Source organism: Hevea brasiliensis, chromosome 14, assembly GCF_030052815.1.
Source record: "Hevea brasiliensis isolate MT/VB/25A 57/8 chromosome 14, ASM3005281v1, whole genome shotgun sequence".
Taxonomy (NCBI): domain Eukaryota; kingdom Viridiplantae; phylum Streptophyta; class Magnoliopsida; order Malpighiales; family Euphorbiaceae; genus Hevea; species Hevea brasiliensis.
In genome coordinates, this window is record NC_079506.1 from 21943320 (window position 1) to 21964880 (window position 21561).

Sequence of the window (21561 nt, forward strand, 5' to 3'; positions counted from 1 at the left end):
AAATATTGGTAGCAGTATCTTAACACGAGAGTTTCTTTGAATAAATGAAAATAATCAAAGAGTGAATAGGAAATCTGAGGAAAAGTTATGAGGTTGGGTGGCTAAACGATGTCTAGGAAATAGCATAATAGAGCGAGAACCGAGATAAGATCGGACTCCAGACTAGTAACCGAAAAAGATCAGATATAGTCAGACAAAGAATTCAGACAAGGTAGTCATATGCGAGATCGGTGAAAAGCTCGGTCTTAAGCCAAACATTCAAATAAAAAAACACGGAGATTGAAGGAGAGTTCTTATCCGAGATCCTTCTTTAAGATTTCAAACCGAACAGTTTAAGAGGTCGGGGGAGAGTTATTACCTGATCCTTATCCAAATGAAAACTCGGAGATCGGAGGAGAGTTCTTATCTGAGATCCTCCATTTAAAATTTTGAACCTAACAACTTAAGAGGTCGGGGGAGAGTTCTTACCTGATCGTCATCCAAATAAAAACTCGGAGATCGGAGGAGAGCTCTTATCCGAGATCCTCCATTTAAAATTTTAAACCTAACACCTTAAGAGGTAGGGGGAGAGTTCTTACCTGATCCTCATCCAAATAAAAACTCGGAGATCGGAGGAGAGTTCTTATCCGAGATCCTCCATTTAAAATTTTGAACCTAACACCTTAAGAGGTCAGGGGAGAGTTCTTACCTAATCCTCATCCAAATAAAAACCCGGAGATCGGAGGAAGGTTCTTATCCGAGATTATTCTTTAAAATTTTCGAACCTAACACCTTAAGAGGTCGGGGGGAAAGTTCTCACCTGATCCTCATTCAAATAAAAACACAGAGATCGGAGGAAAGTTCTTATCCGAGACCCTTCATCAAATCTTAAAACAAACACTTTAAGAGATCGGGGGAGAGTTCTTACCTGATTCTCGTTTAAATCAAACATGAGGAGATCGGAGGAGAGTTCTTATCCGAAATCTCCCGCTTGAAACTTTAAATAAAACATATCGAGAGATCGGGAGAAGCTCCATCTCGAGCTCTCTTAATGAAATTCAAATTAAACAAAACTCCAATACACAAGACAACTTTATCCGAACACCTATTCACTAAAGGGCTATCTCATGAACTCGTGTTATTGAGCAACCCAAAATAAGTGAAATATCAAGCACTCCTTTATTTTTGCACAAAGGATTAACATTATCACCATTCTAACCCCCTAATTACCCTTTTAATTTATAGAGGAGCATAACATTAAATCTGTTTACCGTCATTGAGGGACGAGGCAGGGTGCCTAACACCTTCCCTTGAGTATCGACCGAACCTAGAATCTTTTTTTTTCAAAGTGGTTTTTCTCTAATTTATTTTCACAAATGGTTTTCTTTAATTTTTCACAAAATTAAAGTGGCGACTCCTTACTTTTACCACTTTGGTGAAGAGCTTTCGTCCAGGTGACCACAAAATACCTTGAAATAGCTTGGCGACTCTACTGGGGACTTGGAATATTTTTACCATCCTTTTAGAGGTCCAAGGATAGATTTAGTTTTATGCTCATATAAATTGAAATCATGATTAGGGAGGGGTTTGAATTTGCAATATTCGAAAATCGTGATATATTGACTTGTTATTATTCTAACCATTTTTGCTTGTCTTATTTCCCACAGCAACTTTTGTCAAAACAAAAAACGCAAACAAAAACTCCCCCACGAAGGGAAGAGGTAAATGTGTCCCTTCACACACTGAGTACTTACACAATGTCCTCACATACTTCAGTCCTATACCCAGGCTTTCTTACCCTTTAGGAAAGTAGGAGGGAGTCATGTAGCGGTACCCGTGGGTTTTACCCCGTTAGTATCCGTGAAGGCTTCTGCTCAGATTAAAACTCATTCCATCTCTTTGTGATACCCGTGGAATCCTCCGTTAGTATCATGGTGATGGAATGAGGCTCTCTTGTTCTGATGAGGGGCAATTTGGGGACCTGTGGCTTTTAGAAAATTAGACCTTGAGCTAAACCATCACAATAGCTGGAAGCCGTAGCAAACTACCTCATAAGATAGAACTATCCAATTAGGTAGCACTTACCCGGTACTAGGATTCTCCCTATTTTAGGACAAAAGGGACATACTTACTTTCACCCTACTCTATTTATGTTTTCTTATGTTTTTACCTTTAAGGGAAATTTTGGATCATACTGGTAGGAGGATCTACACATTTTCCTACTTTGATAAATGTGTAGGTATCACCCCGCCAATAGTGTAATTCAAAATTACCTGAATTTGTCCTGCTAACAAGTTTTCTCCACAGGCATCACAGAATTGGGGTTTGTAAAAGAATAGACATCAATTTTAACATGGTATCCTCGAGTCAGTCGGCGAAAGAGGTTCCTATACAAGAACAGAATGCCAGACCATGGTCCAGACCGCTTCATAGCTCAGCACCCCCACAAAGTGATATCACCGGGGCAGATGCTAGCCTATTACCTCCATTAGACCCAAGCAAAGTCAAATTCAGAATGACCGGTCTCGAGGGTTTATCCGGTAGTTGGAGGTTGCTTCCCGATCACGTCAAGGCACAGTTCGAGGAAAAATATGGAAGGATTGTGACCTTGATACGGGTCAAAGTCCAAGTTCCAGCATTAAAGGCCATGTTGTCAGTTTGGAATCCCAAGTATGGGGTGTTCTCCTTCAACGACATCGATACGACCCTTACTATGGAAGAATATCAAGTGTTGCTAGAAGTTCCTTATATTGCACAGAATCGGATCTACCTACACCTTGAGCATAGGCAGACTTGGAAACGATTCGCGCATATGTTGGGGATTCCCCCAGAGGAAGCAAAGGCAAGAGAAACTATCAAAGGAAACACGCATGGATGGTATTGGACTTACCTCAAGAAATGGTTGGACCGATACATCCAGGATGAACAATAGGAGTAAGCTTCATTGGCACTAGCTTTGGGGATCTATGGCCTGATCTTGTTCCCTGGGCCTTCGGGAATTATAACTTGCAGTGTCACGGAGATGTTTTGGGCCGTAGAAAAGCAGAAGGTCAACCCAATACCGGCAATCCTTGCAGAGACTCTATTGACTCTTACTTACTGTCGACGACAAGGCAGGGGATCTATTAAGTGTTGTTATCAATTGTTGCACCTCTGGATCATCAGTCACATGTGCCCTATAGAGACAAAGGGGTTAACCTGGTATCCCGACCAGCCTCTTATTGAGAAAATGACCAGATTAGTAATCAGCCCAAAGGACGAGCTGCAGTGGCAAGAACGGATTCTAAGCTTCAATAGCCACAATTACTGCTGGAGGAAATTATGGACGTCAGGTCAACCTATTTTGTGCAGCACAGGGGGTAATTATTGAGCCAGCATTGGTAATGAGGTAGTTTGGCTCAACCCAGTCCGCACTCAGTATTGAAGAATACCACCAAGGTCATTTCTATCATGAGCTCGGTAGTGAAGAGGAATTGAAAGTAGTTCACAAATCCTGGGAAAACATCACTATGATGGAAAGGTCGCCTAAAGGTCCGGGTGCCACGGACAATTATCTTAAATGGAGGGCCAGCAGGGATTAAGGACACCCAACTGACGAGCCATCAGTGCTCAAAGGTAGCATCCCCCATCAGAACATCCTTTCAGAAGAAGCTAATACTCGTCTGGTTAACTCTCTACAAAAATCGGACACCGAGAACCGGCAATTACAAGAACAAATAAGGCAGTTGGAGGATCAACAGCACATCCTCAAAAGAGAGGTAAAAAGGCTGAGGGAAGAAGCAATGACTGAAAAGGCAGAGTTTGAGGAGCAAGAAACGCAGTGAGAAAGGGAAAAGATCTCCCTCCAAGTTGAGAAAGGAGAGACACAAGAAAACACGGAAGAGGAGGTTGAGAAAGTTGAGAAAGGAGAACCTGCTGGATCAAGTGGAGAAGATGAGCTTTTGCTTTAGATAATGAAGCAAAGTGAATATGATGTTGTTGAGTAACTGAGGAAGACGCCCGCTCGGATTTCGTTGCTGTCATTGATCTTGAGCTCAGAAGTGCATCGCCAAGCCCTACAAAAGATTCTAGATCAGGCCTTTGTAAACCCCGATATCACACCGGGGTAATTCGAAAAAATAGTGGGACAAATTCAAGCATCCAGTTTCATCACTTTCTCGGAAGAGGAGATAGACCAGGTTGGCTTGAAGCACACCAAGGCTTTACACGTGACAGTCAAATGCAAAGGGTGCATAGTCGCCAAGGTTCTAATTGACAACGGATCTGCCCTTAATGTCTTGCCCAATGACACCTTGGCAAGGCTACCTATCGATCGATCAAACATACACCAAAGTACCATGGTGGTTAGAGCCTTTGACGGCACAAGGAGGGAGGTACTGGGAGACATCAACTTGCCACTTCAAATTGGGGCATGCACTTTCAACATCATATTCCAAGTGATGGATATTGAACCTGCATACACCATGTTGTTAGGGAGACCTTGGATCCATTTAGCAAATGCCGTACCTTCGACCCTGCACCAAAGGATTAAATACATCATGGACGGCAGAATCATCACTGTAAGGGGGGGAAGAAGCCATGCTGGTTACTAAGCCGCAATCACTTCCTTATGTGGAAACAACTGAAAAGTCCTTCGAAAGTTCTTTCCAGGCTTTAGAATTGCAAGAAACTACCCTGAGGGATGAAGGGGCTACAGCCATGATTGCAAAGGTGATGCTGTAAAATGGATACGAGATAGGCAAGGGATTAGGCACCGCGTTGCAGGGAATTGTTGAACCCATACCGGCTATTCAGAAGATTGGCCGTTTCGACCTGGGATATGAGGGAAATGCTCTCATGGATGGGCAATTCTGGAGGAGGAACATACTTCGGGATCAGAGATTTGACCAGAAAGTTGGGAAAATGAAAGTTTTCCCGAAAATCATAGATGTCTTCACCAAACCAATCATTGAAAATCCCGAGAAGGGCGAAGAATCACCCGAAGAACCATCTGTAGATGTCATACAACTGGACTCCTTGTATGAAGCGCTGATCTCGCCAATCGCTGAGGGACAGGAGCTGGATAATTGGGAAGTAAAAGACCTTCCCATGCTCAATCTCGAGTAAAGTACATTTTGTTATCTACAATTGATCATTTTGTCCATGATAGCAAGTGTAATGTTGTAAATGGACCCTTTTCTTATGAGTCAAATATTAATGAATTAATAGCGCATTTTGCATCCAATTCTCTTTTCCTTTTCCTCTTGAAATCCATTCTTATAATATACTCCACTTTCATTTCTTCAGAACCATTCATTAATTAACGCCTAATAATTCAATAGACTCAGAAATTCCTCACGTTAATTTTGAAACTCCCATAACTGCCATTACTTCAAGTGATTCTAAAGAAGAACTGGCTGAAGAAAGAGGTGAGAGAGATGAACCTTCCCTGGTACCTTGCGGGGATGAAACGCATACCATCAATCTAGGCACAGAAGAAATAAAAAGGGAACTTAAGATTGTGGGGAGTGAGGAATTAGAAGATATGGTCAGTTTGCTCAAAGAAATCTTGGATGTATTTTCATGGAGCTATGATGATATGATCAGTTTAGACCCTCAGATTGTGACACAGAAGATTCCCCTAATTCCTGAGACAATTCCAATAAAGTAGAAGTTAAGAAGGATGAACCCTGATACGCTACTCAAAGTTAGGGATGAAGTCAAAAAGCAGTATGAGGCCAGGTTTTTGGAAGTGGTCAAGTACCCTTAATGGATAGCTAATGTTGTCCCAGTAATGAAGAAGGACGGAAGAGTCAAGGTGTGTGTTGATTACAGGGATCTCAATAAAGTGAGCTTAAAGGATGATTTCCCTCTCCCACACATAGTTGTGCTAGTAGACAATGCTGCAGGATTGGGCAGATGTTCGTGTATTGATGGGGCATCCGGGTACAACCAAATCCCCATGGATGAAGAAGACAAGGAGAAAACTGCTTTTATCACTCAATGGGGGGTATTCTGTTATCGGGTCATGCCATTTGGCTTAAAGAATGCTGGGGCTACCTACCAACGCACTATGGTCACATTATTCCACGATATGATGCACAAAGAAGTAGAGGTGTATGTGAATGATATGATCATCAAATCTAGAGAGGGAGAAAGTCATGTACAAGTGCTGAAGAAAGTATTCGAAAGACTCAGAAAGTATCAGCTGAAGTTAAACCCTGCCAAATGTGTGTTCGAAGCTAGATCTGGAAAGTTGTTGGGATTCATAGTGAGTGAGAAGGGAATAGAAGTGGATCCGGACAAAGTTTGAGCCATTCAAGAAATGCCATCCCTAAAAACAGAGAGGGAAGTGCGCAGTTTCCTGGGGAAGTTGAACTACATCTCAAGATTTATTTCCAACCTCACTACTAAAGCCGAGCCCATCTTTAAGTTACTCAGAAAGAACAACACCACTCAATGGGATTCAGTTTATTAAGAGGCTTTCGAGAAAATTAAACAGTACTTGTCGAACCCGCCAATATTGGTCCCTCCAGTGGCAGGAAGGCCGTTGATTCTGTATATGGCAGTCCAACAGAGCTTGATGGGATGTGTTTTGGGGTAGCATGATGGCATAGGGCGAAAGGAGAGGGCCATTTATTACCTGAGCAAGAAATTCAATGATTACGAGACCAGGTACTCTTTCCTAAAGAAAACTTGTTGCGCGTTGGCTTGGATGGCTAATCGGCTCAAACACTATATGATGAATCATAAGACATGGCTCATCTCCTGGATGGATCCCATCAAGAATGTATTTGAAAGCCCATTCGTGCCAGGGAGAATAGCAAAATGGTAGGTCATACTCTCTTAATATGATATTATCTATATGACCAGAAAGACGATAAAAGGGAGCGTAATTGCTGATCTCCTAGCAGAAAACCCTATCCAAGATTATGAAGCATTGGATTTCGAATTCCCTGATGAGCATGTTAATGAGGTCGGTAGCGAACAGAGGGAATCAGCTGACATGTGGGAAATGTATTTTGACGGAGCTGTCAATTTGTCTGGTAATGGGATCAGAGCTGTGTTGGTATCCCTTGATGGAAAGCACTTCCCGATAGCTATCAAGTTAAGATTCGACTACACCAACAATGTCACGGAATACAAAGCCTGTGTGATGGGTTTACAGGCTGCCATCGAAATGAAAGTCAGGAAGTTAGAGGTGTATGGTGATTCGGCCTTGATCATTTATCAAGTTAAGGGAGAATGGCAAACCAAGGATCCGAAGCTGATCCCATATCAAAAGTACTTACTGGAATTGATCAAGAGGTTTGAAGAAATTTCTTTCACTCACCTCAGTTGGGATAAGAATCAATTCGTGGATGCCTTAGCCACTCTGGCTGTCATGGCTCAAACGGAGGAGGGGCAGATGACTCGGGTATTGCAAATCAAAGCAAGGAGTGAGCCGGCGTACTACTTCATGATCGAAGAAGAAACAGATGGTAAACCTTGGTATCATGACATCCAGGTCTACGTCAAAACCAGAGGATACCCTCCCGGGGCAAAAAGAAATGAAAGGAGAATGATCTGGAGGCTAGCTCTAGGATACTTCCCTAGTGGTGAAATTTTGTACAAAAGGAGCTCCAATGGCGAATTGTTAAGGTGCATGAATGCAAAAGAAATAAGGAAGATCCTTTTCGAGACTCATGAGGGAAATTGTGCAACCCATGCTAATGGACATATGATGGCTAAGCAAATCAAGAGACAGGGATACTTCTGAACTACTATGGAGAAAGATTGCATCGAGTACTTTCGAAAGTGTAATAAATGTCAAATCTATGCGGATCCGATAAACATTCTGCCTCATCAATTGTTCAATCTCGTCTCGCCTTGGCCTTTCGCTATGCGGGCATTGATGTAATTGGTCCCATTAATCCCAAGGCATCCAATGGGCATAGGTTCATCTTGGTAGCTATTGATTATTTTTCTAAATGGGTTGAAGCGACATCATATGCTCACATCACGCAGAACACATTCCTCAAATTTTTCCGAAATAATGTCATCTGCCGACACGGCCTCCCCAGTGAGATTGTTACTGACAACGCCAAGAATTTGAATGGTCCGAAGATCCGAAGTTTATGTGACCAATACAAGATCCGACACCTCAATTCTTCACCATACCGTCCCCAGATGAATGCAGCGGTGGAAGCCGCCAATAAAAATCTCAAGAGAATCATCCAGAAAATGACCGTCACATATAGAGATTGGCATGATATGCTTCCCTACACCCTTCATGCATACCGGACCTTTGTAAGGACATCAACTGGGGCAACTCCATACTCGCTGGTTTATGGAATGGAAGCTGTTTTACCTATTGAAGTAGAAATTCCTTCCCTAAGAATTCTGAAAGAATCAGGAATCGATGAGTCAGAATGGATCCAATCAAAGTTAGACCAATTGAATTTGTTGGATGAGAAAAGGCTAGCAGCAGCTTGTCATGGGCAATTGTACCAGAGAAGAATGGCTAGGGCATTTAACAAAGGCGTTCGCCCGCGCGAATTCCAACCAGGGGATCTAGTCCTGAAAAAGGTGCTTCCGAATCAAAATGATGCCCGGGGCAAATGGTCGTCAACTTATGAGGGACCCTATGTGGTTAAAAAGGCATTTTCTGGTGGGTGATCTTGACCCACATAGACGGCGAAGAATTCCTAAGACCCGTGAATTCCGACTCAGTCAAAAGGTATTATGCCTAAAAAAAGAGGGGGGGGGGGGGGGTAGGGGTGAAAACCTGAAAGGGCGCTCCTAGCAAAATGTGCGAAAGAAAGCGAAAACCCGGAAGGGCGCTTTCTGTAAAATGAGTGAAGGGTCAAAAAGGCACCTTGAAAAAGTGATAAAAAAAAATCTAGGGGTAAAAACCCGAAAAGGTTCCCTTAGGACCAGAAGAGGGAGAAATAAGGAGAGAAATGCGGGACCAGAAAAGGAAATAAGTTGCCACAGCATGAATGTTAGTCAATAGAGTACTTGAAATAATGGCAGTTACGGGACTTCAAAGTTAATTACAAGGAATCTGTGAGATTTATTATTGTACCATTTTTCTTTGAGACTGTACCTTTTTCTCTCAAGCCATAATAAAGTCATTCTTTCTCCTTGATATATCTTCTTTATATATTTATACTTTTATACTTACACTCAGATCCATCTTTCTTATATACCCACGTTCTGATGTTATTTTTCTCTTACATCTTTATTTTATGCGCTATTAATCTGTTAAAATTTTGTCATAAGATTAGGATTTGGATATTGATAACCTCATGTACTTTGCTATGAGATTTGCAGGAAATGATCAATGCTAAAAAAAAAAAAAAACTAGGGGTGAAAACCCAGAAGGGCGCTTCTAGTCAAATATGAAGAGGGGAAAGTGAAAACCTAGAAGGGCGCTTTCTGTAAAATAAGAAGAAAGTCAAGAACAGGAAGGGCATTCGGGGAAGTGAGTAAGAGAGGGGAAGTTATAGGTCAAGTCTTGTAACTCGTCCTCCATTAATCATTTATCTTCGGGATCCTGTTAAGTACACTTCGTCGCGGAAGAACTTCTCGTGTCAGGTTAGGCTTGCTTTGTTAGCATTTCAATTTCTTGCATTTAAAATTCCTGTCATCAACCTCTGGATCCTTGATCTAAGTTGATTTTAATTTTTCAGTATTTAAATTTCTGTCATTAACCTCTGGATTCTTGATCTAAGTTGATTTTAATTTTTCAGCATTTAAATTTCTGTCATTAACCTTTGGATCCTTGATCTAAGTTGATTTTAATTTTTCAGCATTTAAATTTCTGTCATCAACCTCTGGATCAGTGAAAAGGTAGTCATATGCAAGATCGGTGAAAAGCTCGGTCTTAAGCCGAACATTCAAATAAAAAAACACGGAGATCGGAGTTGAGTTCTTATCCGAGATCCTTCGTTAAGATTTCAAATTGAACACTTTAAGAGGTCAGGGGAGAGTTCTTACCTGATCCTCATCCAAATGAAAACTCGGAGATCGGAGGAGAGTTCTTATCCGAGATCCTCCATTTAAAATTTTGAACCTAACACCTTAAGAGGTCGAGGGAGAGTTCTTACCTGATCCTCATCCAAATAAAAACTCGGAGATCGGAGGAGAGCTCTTATCCGAGATCCTCCATTTAAAATTTTGAACCTAACACCTTAAGAGGTCGGGGGAGAGTTCTTACCTGATCCTCATCCAAATAAAAACTCGGAGATCGGAGGAGAGTTCTTATCCGAAATCCTCCATTTAAAATTTTGAACCTATCACCTTAAGAGGTCGGGGGAGAGTTCTTACTTGATCCTCATCCAAATAAAAACCCGGAGATCGGAGGAAGGTTCTTATCTGATATCCTTCTTTAAAATTTTCAAACCAAACACAGAGGTCGGGGGGAAAGTTCTCACCTGATCCTCATTCAAATAAAAACACAGAGATAGGAGGAAAGTTCTTATCCGAGACCCTTCATCAAATCTTAAAACAAACACTTTAAGAGATCGGGGGAGAGTTCTTACCTGATTCTCGTTTAAATCAAACATGAGGAGATCCGAGGAGAGTTCTTATCCGAAATCTCCCGCTTGAAACTTTAAATAAAACATATCGAGAGATCGGGAGAAGCTCCATCCCGAGCTCTCTTAATGAAATTCAAATTAAACAAAACTCTAATACACAAGACAACTTTATCCGAACACTTATTCACTAAAGGGCCATCTCATGAACTCTTGTTCTTGGGCAACCCAAAATAAGTGAAATATCAAGCACTCCTTTATTTTTGCACAAAGGATTAACATTATCACTATCCCAACCCTCTAATTACCTTTTTAATTTATGGAAGAGCATAATATTAAATCTGTTTACTCTCATTGAGGGACAAGGCGGAGTGCCTAACACCTTCCCCGCCCATATACGGAACCCGAACCTAGAATCTTTGTTTTCAAAGTGGTTTCTCTCTAATTTATTTTCACAAATGGTTTTTTTTAATTTTCCTCAAAATTAAAGTGGCGACTTCTCACTTTTACCACTTCGATGAAGAGCTTTTGTCCAAGCGACTGCAAAATACCTTGCGAAAGATAATAAAATTTTTATAACAAAATTACATCTATTTATGTTCCTTCGTAGAACTCATTTTCTTGGCTCTCATCTTTATATCACCGTTCCTTTTACCTCATAAAACCTAATTTTTTTCAAGCTCATTTTTATATTATTTTATCATTTTAAATTATTTAATTTACATAGGTAATAATATATAAAATATGAACATATTATGTATCTTAATAAAAAAAATAAATATAAAATTATCATGTTAAGTAAAATAAATATAATTATAAATTTATTATTTATTTTATATGATTAGGATGTCAAAAATATTTTAGAAAATAAATGTAAATGAATTTTTAATTTTACACTATGTCATGGAGATGTCACATTAGGCCACAGTAAGGTGCAATTGGAATTTAATTAGTAATTCTTTTATATAGATAGAACTATAAAAAATTTGAAAAGTATAAAGTTTTTTTTTTATATAATTTTCTCACTCTATTTTAATTTATATAAAATTTTAAATTATTTTTAAAATTAAGAATTAATTAATAATTTTATTTGGATTAATTTGATTGGTATGAAAATGTTTCAATATAAAAATTTAATAAAATAGTAGCAAAAAAAATGAAAACAGAAAGAAAGATACTTAAAATAAGAAAATAATTTTGAAAAAATTTATAATCTTTGAATATCGGTACAAAATTAGTTTTAAACATAATTAATGGAAAACAATGATTTATGTAGCTAATTTTATCTAATTTTGAAAAGCTAATTATTATTGTAGTTCTATATATTTTAATTAATTATATATAATTTTTATAGTAAATATTTAAAAAAAAATTATTTTTTAGTCTTTAAACTATTTTAGGAATAACAATATATAAAGTACTAGTGAAAATTATTTTTTTGAATCCAATAAGTATTTTAAAGACCCAAATTTAGTTATATTGCTTGAATGACATTCAAACCGTTTTAATTTATATATTTTAATTAATACTCTACATAAAATATAATAATTAGTAATTTATATTTTAAAATCTAATAATTTTAGAAAAAATTATATAAGGCCCTATACTTTTAATTTTTTTTAAGCTATACTAATTAAATATCTAATTAAACCTCATATTTTTTAACTTTTAATAATTATATTTTATCATTAGTATAATGTCAAAGATGATGTGATAATTGACATAACATATCTGTTAATAAAATAATAATTTTGTTAATGATAGGATAAAATTGATAAAAGTAATAATTTTTATAATATAAAATAAAATTGTAAAAATTTGAAAATCATATGTTTTTTTTTAACAATTTTCTCCTCTAAATCACTTTGACTGCTTGACTTTTTACCATATATATATATATATATATGTGTGTGTGTGTGTGTGTGTGTGTGTGTGTGTGTGGTCTTAGTTATTTAGAATTCAGCTATTATTACTTTTTAATTTATTTAAAATGTCAAATAATTTAAAATTATCATTTTTAAATATAAAAAATATTTTTCACAAAATAAACAGAGTTTAACTCTAATACACTAACAATCTATTTACATTCTTTCCCAAAAGTCCAAGACAAGACTTAGGGGTGGAACTAGAAATTAATCTTTAAAGAGCCAAAAATAAATATTAAAAAGAAATTAAATGAAATCTCCATAAAAATATGTGGACTAAAATAAAAATACATAATATTAAAAGATCAAAAATTGAATAATATAAAAATATAAATGAAATTTACATAGAAGTGCAAAGACCACAATAAAAATAAAAATATTAGGGGGTAAATAATAATTTTCTAAAAAATACAGTAAATTTTTTGCAGGTAAAATTTTAAATTAAAAAATTTTACAGAGTAAACAGTAATTTTTGATAAAAATCATTAAATTTTATAGGTAAAATTATAATTTTAAAAACTTTTAAAGGTCCCAACAATAACTTTTTTTTAAAATTATTAAATTTTGTAGGTAAAATTATAATTTTAAAAACTTTTGGACTAAACTTTTGGACTTCCTTAGTAGATGTCATGGAAGAATGTCAATGCTGGAAGAATTTTTCCTCTTATTAAGAATTCAATTTAACTGATTTTTTGGTTAAGTTTTAAGTTTAAAATAAAAGAGTTAATTTTTTTTAATTAAACAAAATTTTCATTCAAAAAAAAGTGAAAGAATTTAAAATTTTTTTTTTATAAATAATTTATTCCAAATGAACTCTTTTAAATTAATTAATCAAAAGATAGCATACAACTAAGTTGAAATAACAAGAAGTTGGAAGATTATAAAACATTCTGGTGTATATAAAAATAGTATTCTCTTTTACTGTAAAAGTGAATTCCCCTAATAATCCCTGTAAGAGGTGATGAATCTCACATACTTGTAAGAGGTGACGGAAGCACCTAATAATCCCTCCAAAAAGTTTATTCCTAAATTTCCCTTTCTCCAAATTCAAGCAACTTTAACATCCCAGACTTGCTGAATTACTTCACTAGATTGTATAAGAAATTTAAGACTTGCAAAAGAAAAATGAAAAACGTCAGCGTGCCCCACGATTTCTTCTTCTTGTAGCTGCTTTCATTTTCTCACTTGACAATCTATAAGCAGTTCCATCCACAAATGCAAAGTACACTCCACCCCAAGACCTTTTCATTGCAAAAACTAAATAAGGAAGCAATAAACCTGCTGCAAATCCCACCCCAATGCTCATGTAAAACCATTTATCGATGAAGCCATTGCCATTGTCAGCCTGATCTGCCTTCCCTCCACCATCTGGATAATTGTCACCTCCATTGTTTGAATCATTCGAACACTTCACCGTAAGAGGATCTCCACATAGACCAGGGTTCCCAGCAAAAGAGGATGCATTAAAAGTTGACATCTGATTTGTAGAAGGTATTATGCCTGACAAGTTATTGTTTGACACATTCAAATTCCCCAGAAATGTCAATGAAGATATGCTTTGGGGAATAGGACCTGAAAGCCTATTGCCTGAGAGATCAAGAGATAACAACTGACGCAATTCTGAAATGCTCTTAGGAATCTGGCCACTGATGTGGTTTCTTGATAGATTCAAAACTTCCAAACCAACTAATTTTGTTATTGCTTCAGGAAGTTCTCCACTGAAATTGTTTCCAGACATATCTATACTGGTTAGCAGGGAAAGAGTCCTAGTGTACATTAATTCAAGGCCATTTATGGTCACATATATGTTCTCTTGGTAATTGTGATGTTCAGAAAGAGTTCCATAAAGCAAATAATGGTTAACGTTCTGCTGTCGAGTCAAGCCTTTAAGATTGCTCAAGTTAGCAGGAATGGAACCATTTAATTGGTTTTCCGCCAGATCCAAAATTTGCAGGGAACTCAAATTTGAAAGTGCCAAGGGAAGTTCTCCAGAAAATTTATTTGACCTGAGACTAAGTATCCTGAGACGCGGAAAATCTTCTCCAATCCATCGTGGTAAATTTCCTGTCAACATGTTGTTTCCGAAGTCTAAAGTTTCCAACTTTGACAAATTTTGAAGAGATGATGGAATTTTTCCTGAGAGTTGGTTGTTGCTCAAGTGAAGTGTTTGAAGCCCAGTTATCTGACCTATAGAGTTTGGAATCCCACCAGACAAATTGTTTTTTTGAAGGTCTAGAACAGTGAGAGAAGAACAATTTCCTATGCTTGAAGGAATGCTTCCTGCCAAGTTATTTTTTGAGAGATCAAGGACATCGAGCGATATCTCTCCGATTGAGACTGGGATTGCACCGGTCAACTCGTTACCAGAAAGTGAAAGAAATGACAACATTGACATGACTTGACCAATATTTTCTGGTATACTACCTGAAAACTGGTTATTAGAAAGATCTAGTAAGAAGACATTTGGAAGAGGAATGGGTCCTTTGAATTGGTTGGAGCTCAAATCAACATTTGCATAGGAAGTTACATTGAATGGATTTGGTATATGACCCTCTAAACTATTGAAAGAAACATTCAAAAAGGCTAGAATGCTAGTCATGCCCCAGAACCATTTTGGGATAGAACCGGAAATACCAGCCCCTGAGAAATCTAAAACTTGGACCTGTTTTTGAGATCTAAGCCAAGAAGGGAAGGATGGACCCAGATGGCATGAACCCATCTGCAAGAAAATGACTTGGAAAGGAGGGACCCAGTTGGAGCTGACATTTAGAATGAAAGAATTTTCTGATAGACCAATTTTCTCCAGTTTCCCCAGCCTACGAAAATGTGCTTCTGAAATAACACCTGTCAATTTATTGAGAGAAACATGAAGGGAAGACAACTCAGAGAGCAGTCCAATGCTAGCAGGCAGAGTACCATTTAGCTTATTTGACGCAAGCGTGAGGGTAGTCAAACGCTGTAAGTTTCCAATAGAAGAAGGAATGGAACCTTGGAGCAAGTTACTGTGCAACCGGAGTTCGACAAGATTCTTGAGATGGCCAATTGAGTCCGGTAAACTTCCGGTCAGGTTGTTTAAAGACAAGTCAATGTACTGCAAATTAGAAAGCTTGCCAATGGAGCTTGGAATCCCACCGTCAATATAATTGAAGTGTAAATCAAAATGAATGAGAGATGTCATATTTCCAAGAAGAGTAGGAAGTCTACCATGTAACCCAGTGATAGATAAATCAAGAATTTGTATCTTTTTCCAGCTTCTTGCAAATAGTTGGAAGCAACTTGCTGAGAGTTTCAAATTATAATTAAGCTTCAATGACTGCAAATTTGGTAATTCACCAAAACCAAGTGGAATCCTTCCAGTCAACCAGCTATTTCCGATGTCAACAGATACAAGGCTGCTAATGTTCGCAAGCCAAGTTGGCAACTTAGCCTTGAAGAGGCTGCCCTGAAGGTTTAGGACTTTAAGCGAAGTAAAATTAAGAGAAGGAAGAGAATAGGAGAAACCAGATAAACCACAATATTCTAAGTGCAACTCAGATAAAAGTGGAAGCTTGTTTAATGGCTCAATCCATTCTCCTCCTAACTTTGAAAGGTGTACAGAATTCATTGCCAAATATTTTAGTGAAAGAAGACCGCTCAACCATTCAAGATTATCAACAGTTAAACCCCAATAAGAGACATCAAGGAACTGCAAGCTAGAGAGGTTTCCAAGATTTGGAGGAATTGCACCACTAAACCCAGCATATGACAGGTTTAGATATTGCAAGTTCTCCAAAGAGGACAAGAAATGAGGAATTTTACCAGCGAAATTGTTCCCACTTAAATCCAGATGTTTCAAGGACTTGAGTTTTGCAAGTGAAGGTCTAATCTCCCCACCTAATGGCTGACGACCTGATGAATTTGGGAGATCAACTACGAGAACAGCACCAGTTGTATTGTGACAAGCTATTCCTGACCATTGACAGCAATTGGTTCCATGCCATGAGGAAAGCCGACTCCAGCTATCATTAAGACCCATTTTGAGGTCAAGAAGAGCCTCTCTCTCAGCTGCATTGCAGTGCACCAATTGAGCAACCTCACCACAAATTAATTCTGCAGATAACAGACAGATGATCCAAAGAAATTGAAAGGTCTCCATAGATCAAACACTCAATGCCCTGTTCAGAAGCAAAGAATTTAGTCTAATTTTCAAGTTTGTTTTCTAAGAAAACTGCATGCATAGGTGAGTTTCAGTCGCACGATATATATTGGGAAAACTGGAACCAATTGTAACAATTTTTAATTCTGTATAGCTGACTGCAAACAGTTTAGTCTACCAGCTTTTACCAGCCATTGAATAAAAAATAAGTGGCGTATTTTCAGGTTTTAACCCCCACCAATTAGAAACACTTTTTGGAAAATTATTATATCCAGATAGCACTAAAAAATAGTGCTCATTTAAAAACAAAACGGTCAATTTTTTCTTAATTTTAAGAATGTGGCACCTTATATTTAGATAGGGAGTGCATATATAATGCATTCAATAATTTTTTATACATTTTTTTTCTATGTTATTAAATTTAAAACTCAAATTCATCACAATCCTTGATTATATATTATCCAAATCCATCCTATTAGGGTTTAGTGAGATCGGATACCTGCAAAAACTTAATTTATTGTCATCCCTACTTTTATGCCTAATTAATTAATGAAAGCGTTTTTGTTAAGACATATTAATTTATATATTTTATACACATTTTCATAATCGATGTGCAATCTTAAGAGATATTAGAACAGCAATAATAACAAATTTTCACTTATTTAATCTAGGAAATTAAGTAACTATTTTACATGATTTAATTAATTTTAGAAAAAATTGTTTTATATTTAAAATATAAAATAATATTCGTTATATTCTTATTTTATTTCATATTAATCCATAAGCAAGTGAAGTTTCCATATTCATCAATTATTATTATTGTTGTTGTTATTATTATTATTATTATTATTATTATTAAAAAAAGGACTTCGCCACCTATTTCACGATTTGCCCATTATGCACGATCTTTTGTTTATTAATTAGATGAGAAAAAAAAATAGTTAAGTTGATGACCAGCTGCTCATAGGACTAAAGAGAAATTTCTTAGATATTTCAGGGGTATAAAATATTTTAAATGATTCCAGTAGAGTTTACTGGTGCCTATCAACAAGAAAGGTTGGTAAGATTTGAAACCTCAATTTAATGATAATATTAGATGAATCTCATATGAGAAAAATTAAAACAAAATTATTGATTGAGACTAACCAAAAAAATACTGGAGTCTCTTCAGACTATAAATATATATATATATATATATATATATATATATATATATATATATATATATACAACCAGCTAAAGAAGAAACTAAGAAACTGTCTCTAACTAATCAAATACACATAAAGTAGCTAGCTAACTGACTAACTGACTTTTGAAGTTTTAGCGCCTAATGCATTTTTACGGTCTAAGCGCCTAATTGCATTTCTGGTCTAATAGCCCCTCCAAGTGAGGAGTATATGTTCTTCATACCCGACTTGGCGAAGCTTTGAAAAGAAGCTACGAGGCGACTTTGTGCAAATATCTGCTAGCTAAGTTATGGAAGAAAAAGGAAGCAATTTGATGAGACTAGAATGAACCTCCTCACTTACGGATAGCAATATATCTCAATATGCTTAGTACGTTCATGGAAGGTGGGATTAGCGACAATCTGGAGAGCTGATTTATTATCACAGTAAAAGAAGTCTTTGGGTTTGAGTGAGGAACATGGAAATCTTTGAGCAAGTAACACAACCACTGTAACTCACAAGTTGTTGAAGCTAGTGCTCGATACTGTTCTTCTAAAGAGGATCAAGATACTGTTGATTGCTTCTTAGCTCTCCAACATATAAATGACCCTCGAAGAAAAATACAATAACCAGTTATAGATTTGTGAGAATCCACACATCCTGCCCAATCCGAATCAGAAAAAGCTTTCAATGGCAAATTTGATGATGCTAGGAAGAAAATTGCTGCTCCTGGTGACCCTTTAATGTACCTTAGAACTATATGTGCTACTTGCAAGTGCTGCGAGGTAGGTTTGTCCATAAACTAACTTACTTGTTGTGTGGCAAAAGAAAGATCCGGCCTTGTAGAAGTGAAATACAAAAGCTTACCAACAAGTCTTCCATACTGTTGAATGTCAATGAGAGGATCACCTGCTGATTGACTAAGTTTCAACTTGTTGTCCATTGGTGTAAGAGTCGGTTTGGAATCCAAGAAGCCTACATCAGGGAGTATATCAAGGGCATACTTTCTCTTACTTAAAATGATACCAGAAGAAGTTCTAGTCACTTCAAGGCCAAGGAAAAATTTTAAATTTTCAAGGTCTTTAATTCTAAATTTATGGTCAAGAAAGGCTTTTACTCCATTAATCTCTACAAGATTAGTGCCAGCTAGGATGACATCCTCGACATAAACAAGAAGCACTATAATATTTGTTGAAGTTTTCTTAACAAAAAGAGAGTAATCAGAACTTGATTAATGATACGCCAATGAGAGCAATGCCTGAGTTAGTTTGCTAAACCATTGTCTGCTTGCCTGCTTAAGTCCATAGAGTGACTTTTAAAGATGACAAACTTGGTTGGGTTTAGAGCTTGAAAAACTGGGTGGTAGTACCATATACACTTCTTCATGGAGGTCACCAAGAAGGAATGCATTAATGACATTGAGTTGTTGTAAAATCCAATTGTTGGCAGAAGCAATTGCCAATAGCGATCTGATTATAGTCATCTTAGCAACTAGACTGAATATATCAAAGTAATCCACACCCTCTTGCTGAAGTACCCTTTTGCAACTAAATGTGCATTATGCCTTTCAATTGTCCCATCCGCCTTATATTTGATCTTAAAAACCCATTTGTAACCCATTGGAGTTTTGCAAGTAGGTAACTCAGTAATATTCCAAGTTTTATTTTCCTTAAGAGCCTGGATTTCAGCCTGCAAAGCCTTTCTCCAACAATCATGTTTTACAGCTTGTTGAAAAGTTTTAGGTTTGTCTTGAGCAGTAATAGAGAGAACAAAATGTTTATGTGTAGGAGAAAGATGAGAATATGAAATGACAGACTCTAAGGGATAAAGAGTACCTGGTAGATCATTGGTAACAACTGAAACAAAAATAAGATTGCAATGGTAATCTTGCAAGTATGATGGAGGTCTTTTGATTCTTTGAGACTATCTAGAAGGAATATTTTGTGAGGAAGTAGAAGGAAGAGGAGAATGAGAAGCAGAAGAAGAAGGATTTTTGTGAAGTAGTGGAAGGAATGGCGGGGAAATCATCAAAAATAGGTAAAGAAGAATTTTGAGGAAGAGAAATTAATGGTGGAAGGTAGTAGAAGTGTGATGGAAAGGAAATATATTTTCATGAAAAATGACATGTCTGGATGTAAAGATGTTTCCGTTTTGAATGTCAAGCAACATAAATCCTTTAGTTTTAGGTTTAAAAACTAAGAAAATACATTTTCGAGCTCTTGGATCAAATTTAGTTCTATGAGCTGTCAAGGTGGAGGCAAAACAAAAAGATCCAAATGTTTTCAATTCTGTAAAATCTGGTATTTAAGAATAAAGCATTTCATAGGGAGTTTTGTTATTGAAAAGGGGAGAAGGAAGTCTATTGATGAGGAAAAAAGCATGAAGAATAGTGTAAGACCAGTACACTTTAGGTCAATTTGATTGAAATAAAAGGGATCTAGCAACATTCATGATATGTTGATGTTTTCTCTTCATAATGCCATTTTGTTATGGAGTTTCAGCACAAGAAGTTTGATGGATAGTTCCTTTTGCTGCATAAAAAACTGGCATATTAAATTAAGCACCATTGTCACTTCTTATTATTTTAATTGAGGCAGAAAATTGTGTTTCAACTAAAGAAAAAAAAGATTTTAAAACTTGTCTTGTTTGAGATTTAGATTGTAAAAGAAATATCCACGTATGTCTAGTGTAATCATCCATAATTATCAAGAAAATTTATGATTATGAACTGATGGAATAGAGAAAGGACCCCAAAGGTCTACATGTATCAATTCAAATGGTTTATTTGTAATATAGGTACTAACAGCAAATGAGAGTTTCTTTTGTTTAGCAAAATGACAAATGTCACAATTAGCATTATTTACAGGAGAAAAACTAGAAAGATATTGTTGAAGAATTTTGAGTCTTGAATCAAATGGATGTCCAAGTCTATAATGCCAAGGATCAAAGGCAATAGAGGAAGAAGCAAAGAATTTGTGAAAATGAAATGAACTTGCAGGATTGTTCAGTGTATAGAGGCCTCTTTGCTCTTTAGCTATACTAATTATCTTCCAGTTTGGAAGTTTCTGAATAAAACACATTTGTTTATGAAAAAATAAGCAACAATCAGAAGAAAAAATTAATTTTGTGACTGAAATGAGATTAAAATGAAAAGCAGGAATATACTTTTCATCATATAGAACTAAGTGAGAAGAAAGAATGACAGTATTAGAAATGTTAGTTGTGACTTTAGTACCATTTGGCAAAGTGACAGAAACAAGAGGAATTAATTTTGAAGAACAAAAAAACTTTAAAAAATGAATTATGTGATCTGCGGCTCCAGTGTCAAGGATCCACTAATCAGAATCACTTTTACAAGGAAAAACAAAATAATTACCTATGTTGGAGTCAAAGGAAGAAACAAGATTGGTTGTATGAACAGGAGGAGACTGAACTGAGTTAGAATTAGTAGATGAATTAATTTGTGAAGCCTGAAGTAGGGCCAACAAACCTTGGTATTGATCTTGAATGAAACCAAAACCAGGAATATTACCAAGACTCCCTTGGGATTGACTAATAGGAGTACCTTCAGAATGCTGAACAACAACAGTAGGATCATCATCTGTACTAACATAATTGGTAGCAGCAGAATATCTCTTAAAACCTAGTGGATAGCCATGCTTCTTATAGCATATTTCCAAAGTATGCCTTGGCTTCCCACAAAAAGTACAAAGCCTTGTGTCAACAGAAGGTGCAGCTGGTCTTGGACCATTATTAGTGAATGATCTTGGACCACTACAAAATGACTTTGGCTTGAATTCTTGTTGATTACCTCTAATAGCTTTATTAACAAGCACTTTGGGTTCAATTTGATTACC

The 21561-nt window shown here is 36.7% G+C and overlaps 1 protein-coding gene and 1 pseudogene across 1 annotated transcript; both read right to left on the bottom strand.

Moving 5' to 3' along the window:
• Window positions 1-21561, bottom strand: part of LOC131173119 (receptor-like protein EIX2) — a 94794-nt pseudogene that overhangs the window by 19587 nt on the left and 53646 nt on the right.
• Window positions 13539-21455, bottom strand: LOC131172898 (receptor-like protein EIX2). The gene is made up of 5 exons (XM_058134438.1): window positions 21392-21455; window positions 21195-21305; window positions 19226-19560; window positions 18572-18905; window positions 13539-16492 (listed from the first exon to the last, which is right to left on the bottom strand). Exons 1-5 carry the CDS (start codon window positions 21453-21455, stop codon window positions 13539-13541), a joined length of 3798 nt encoding a protein of 1265 aa, XP_057990421.1.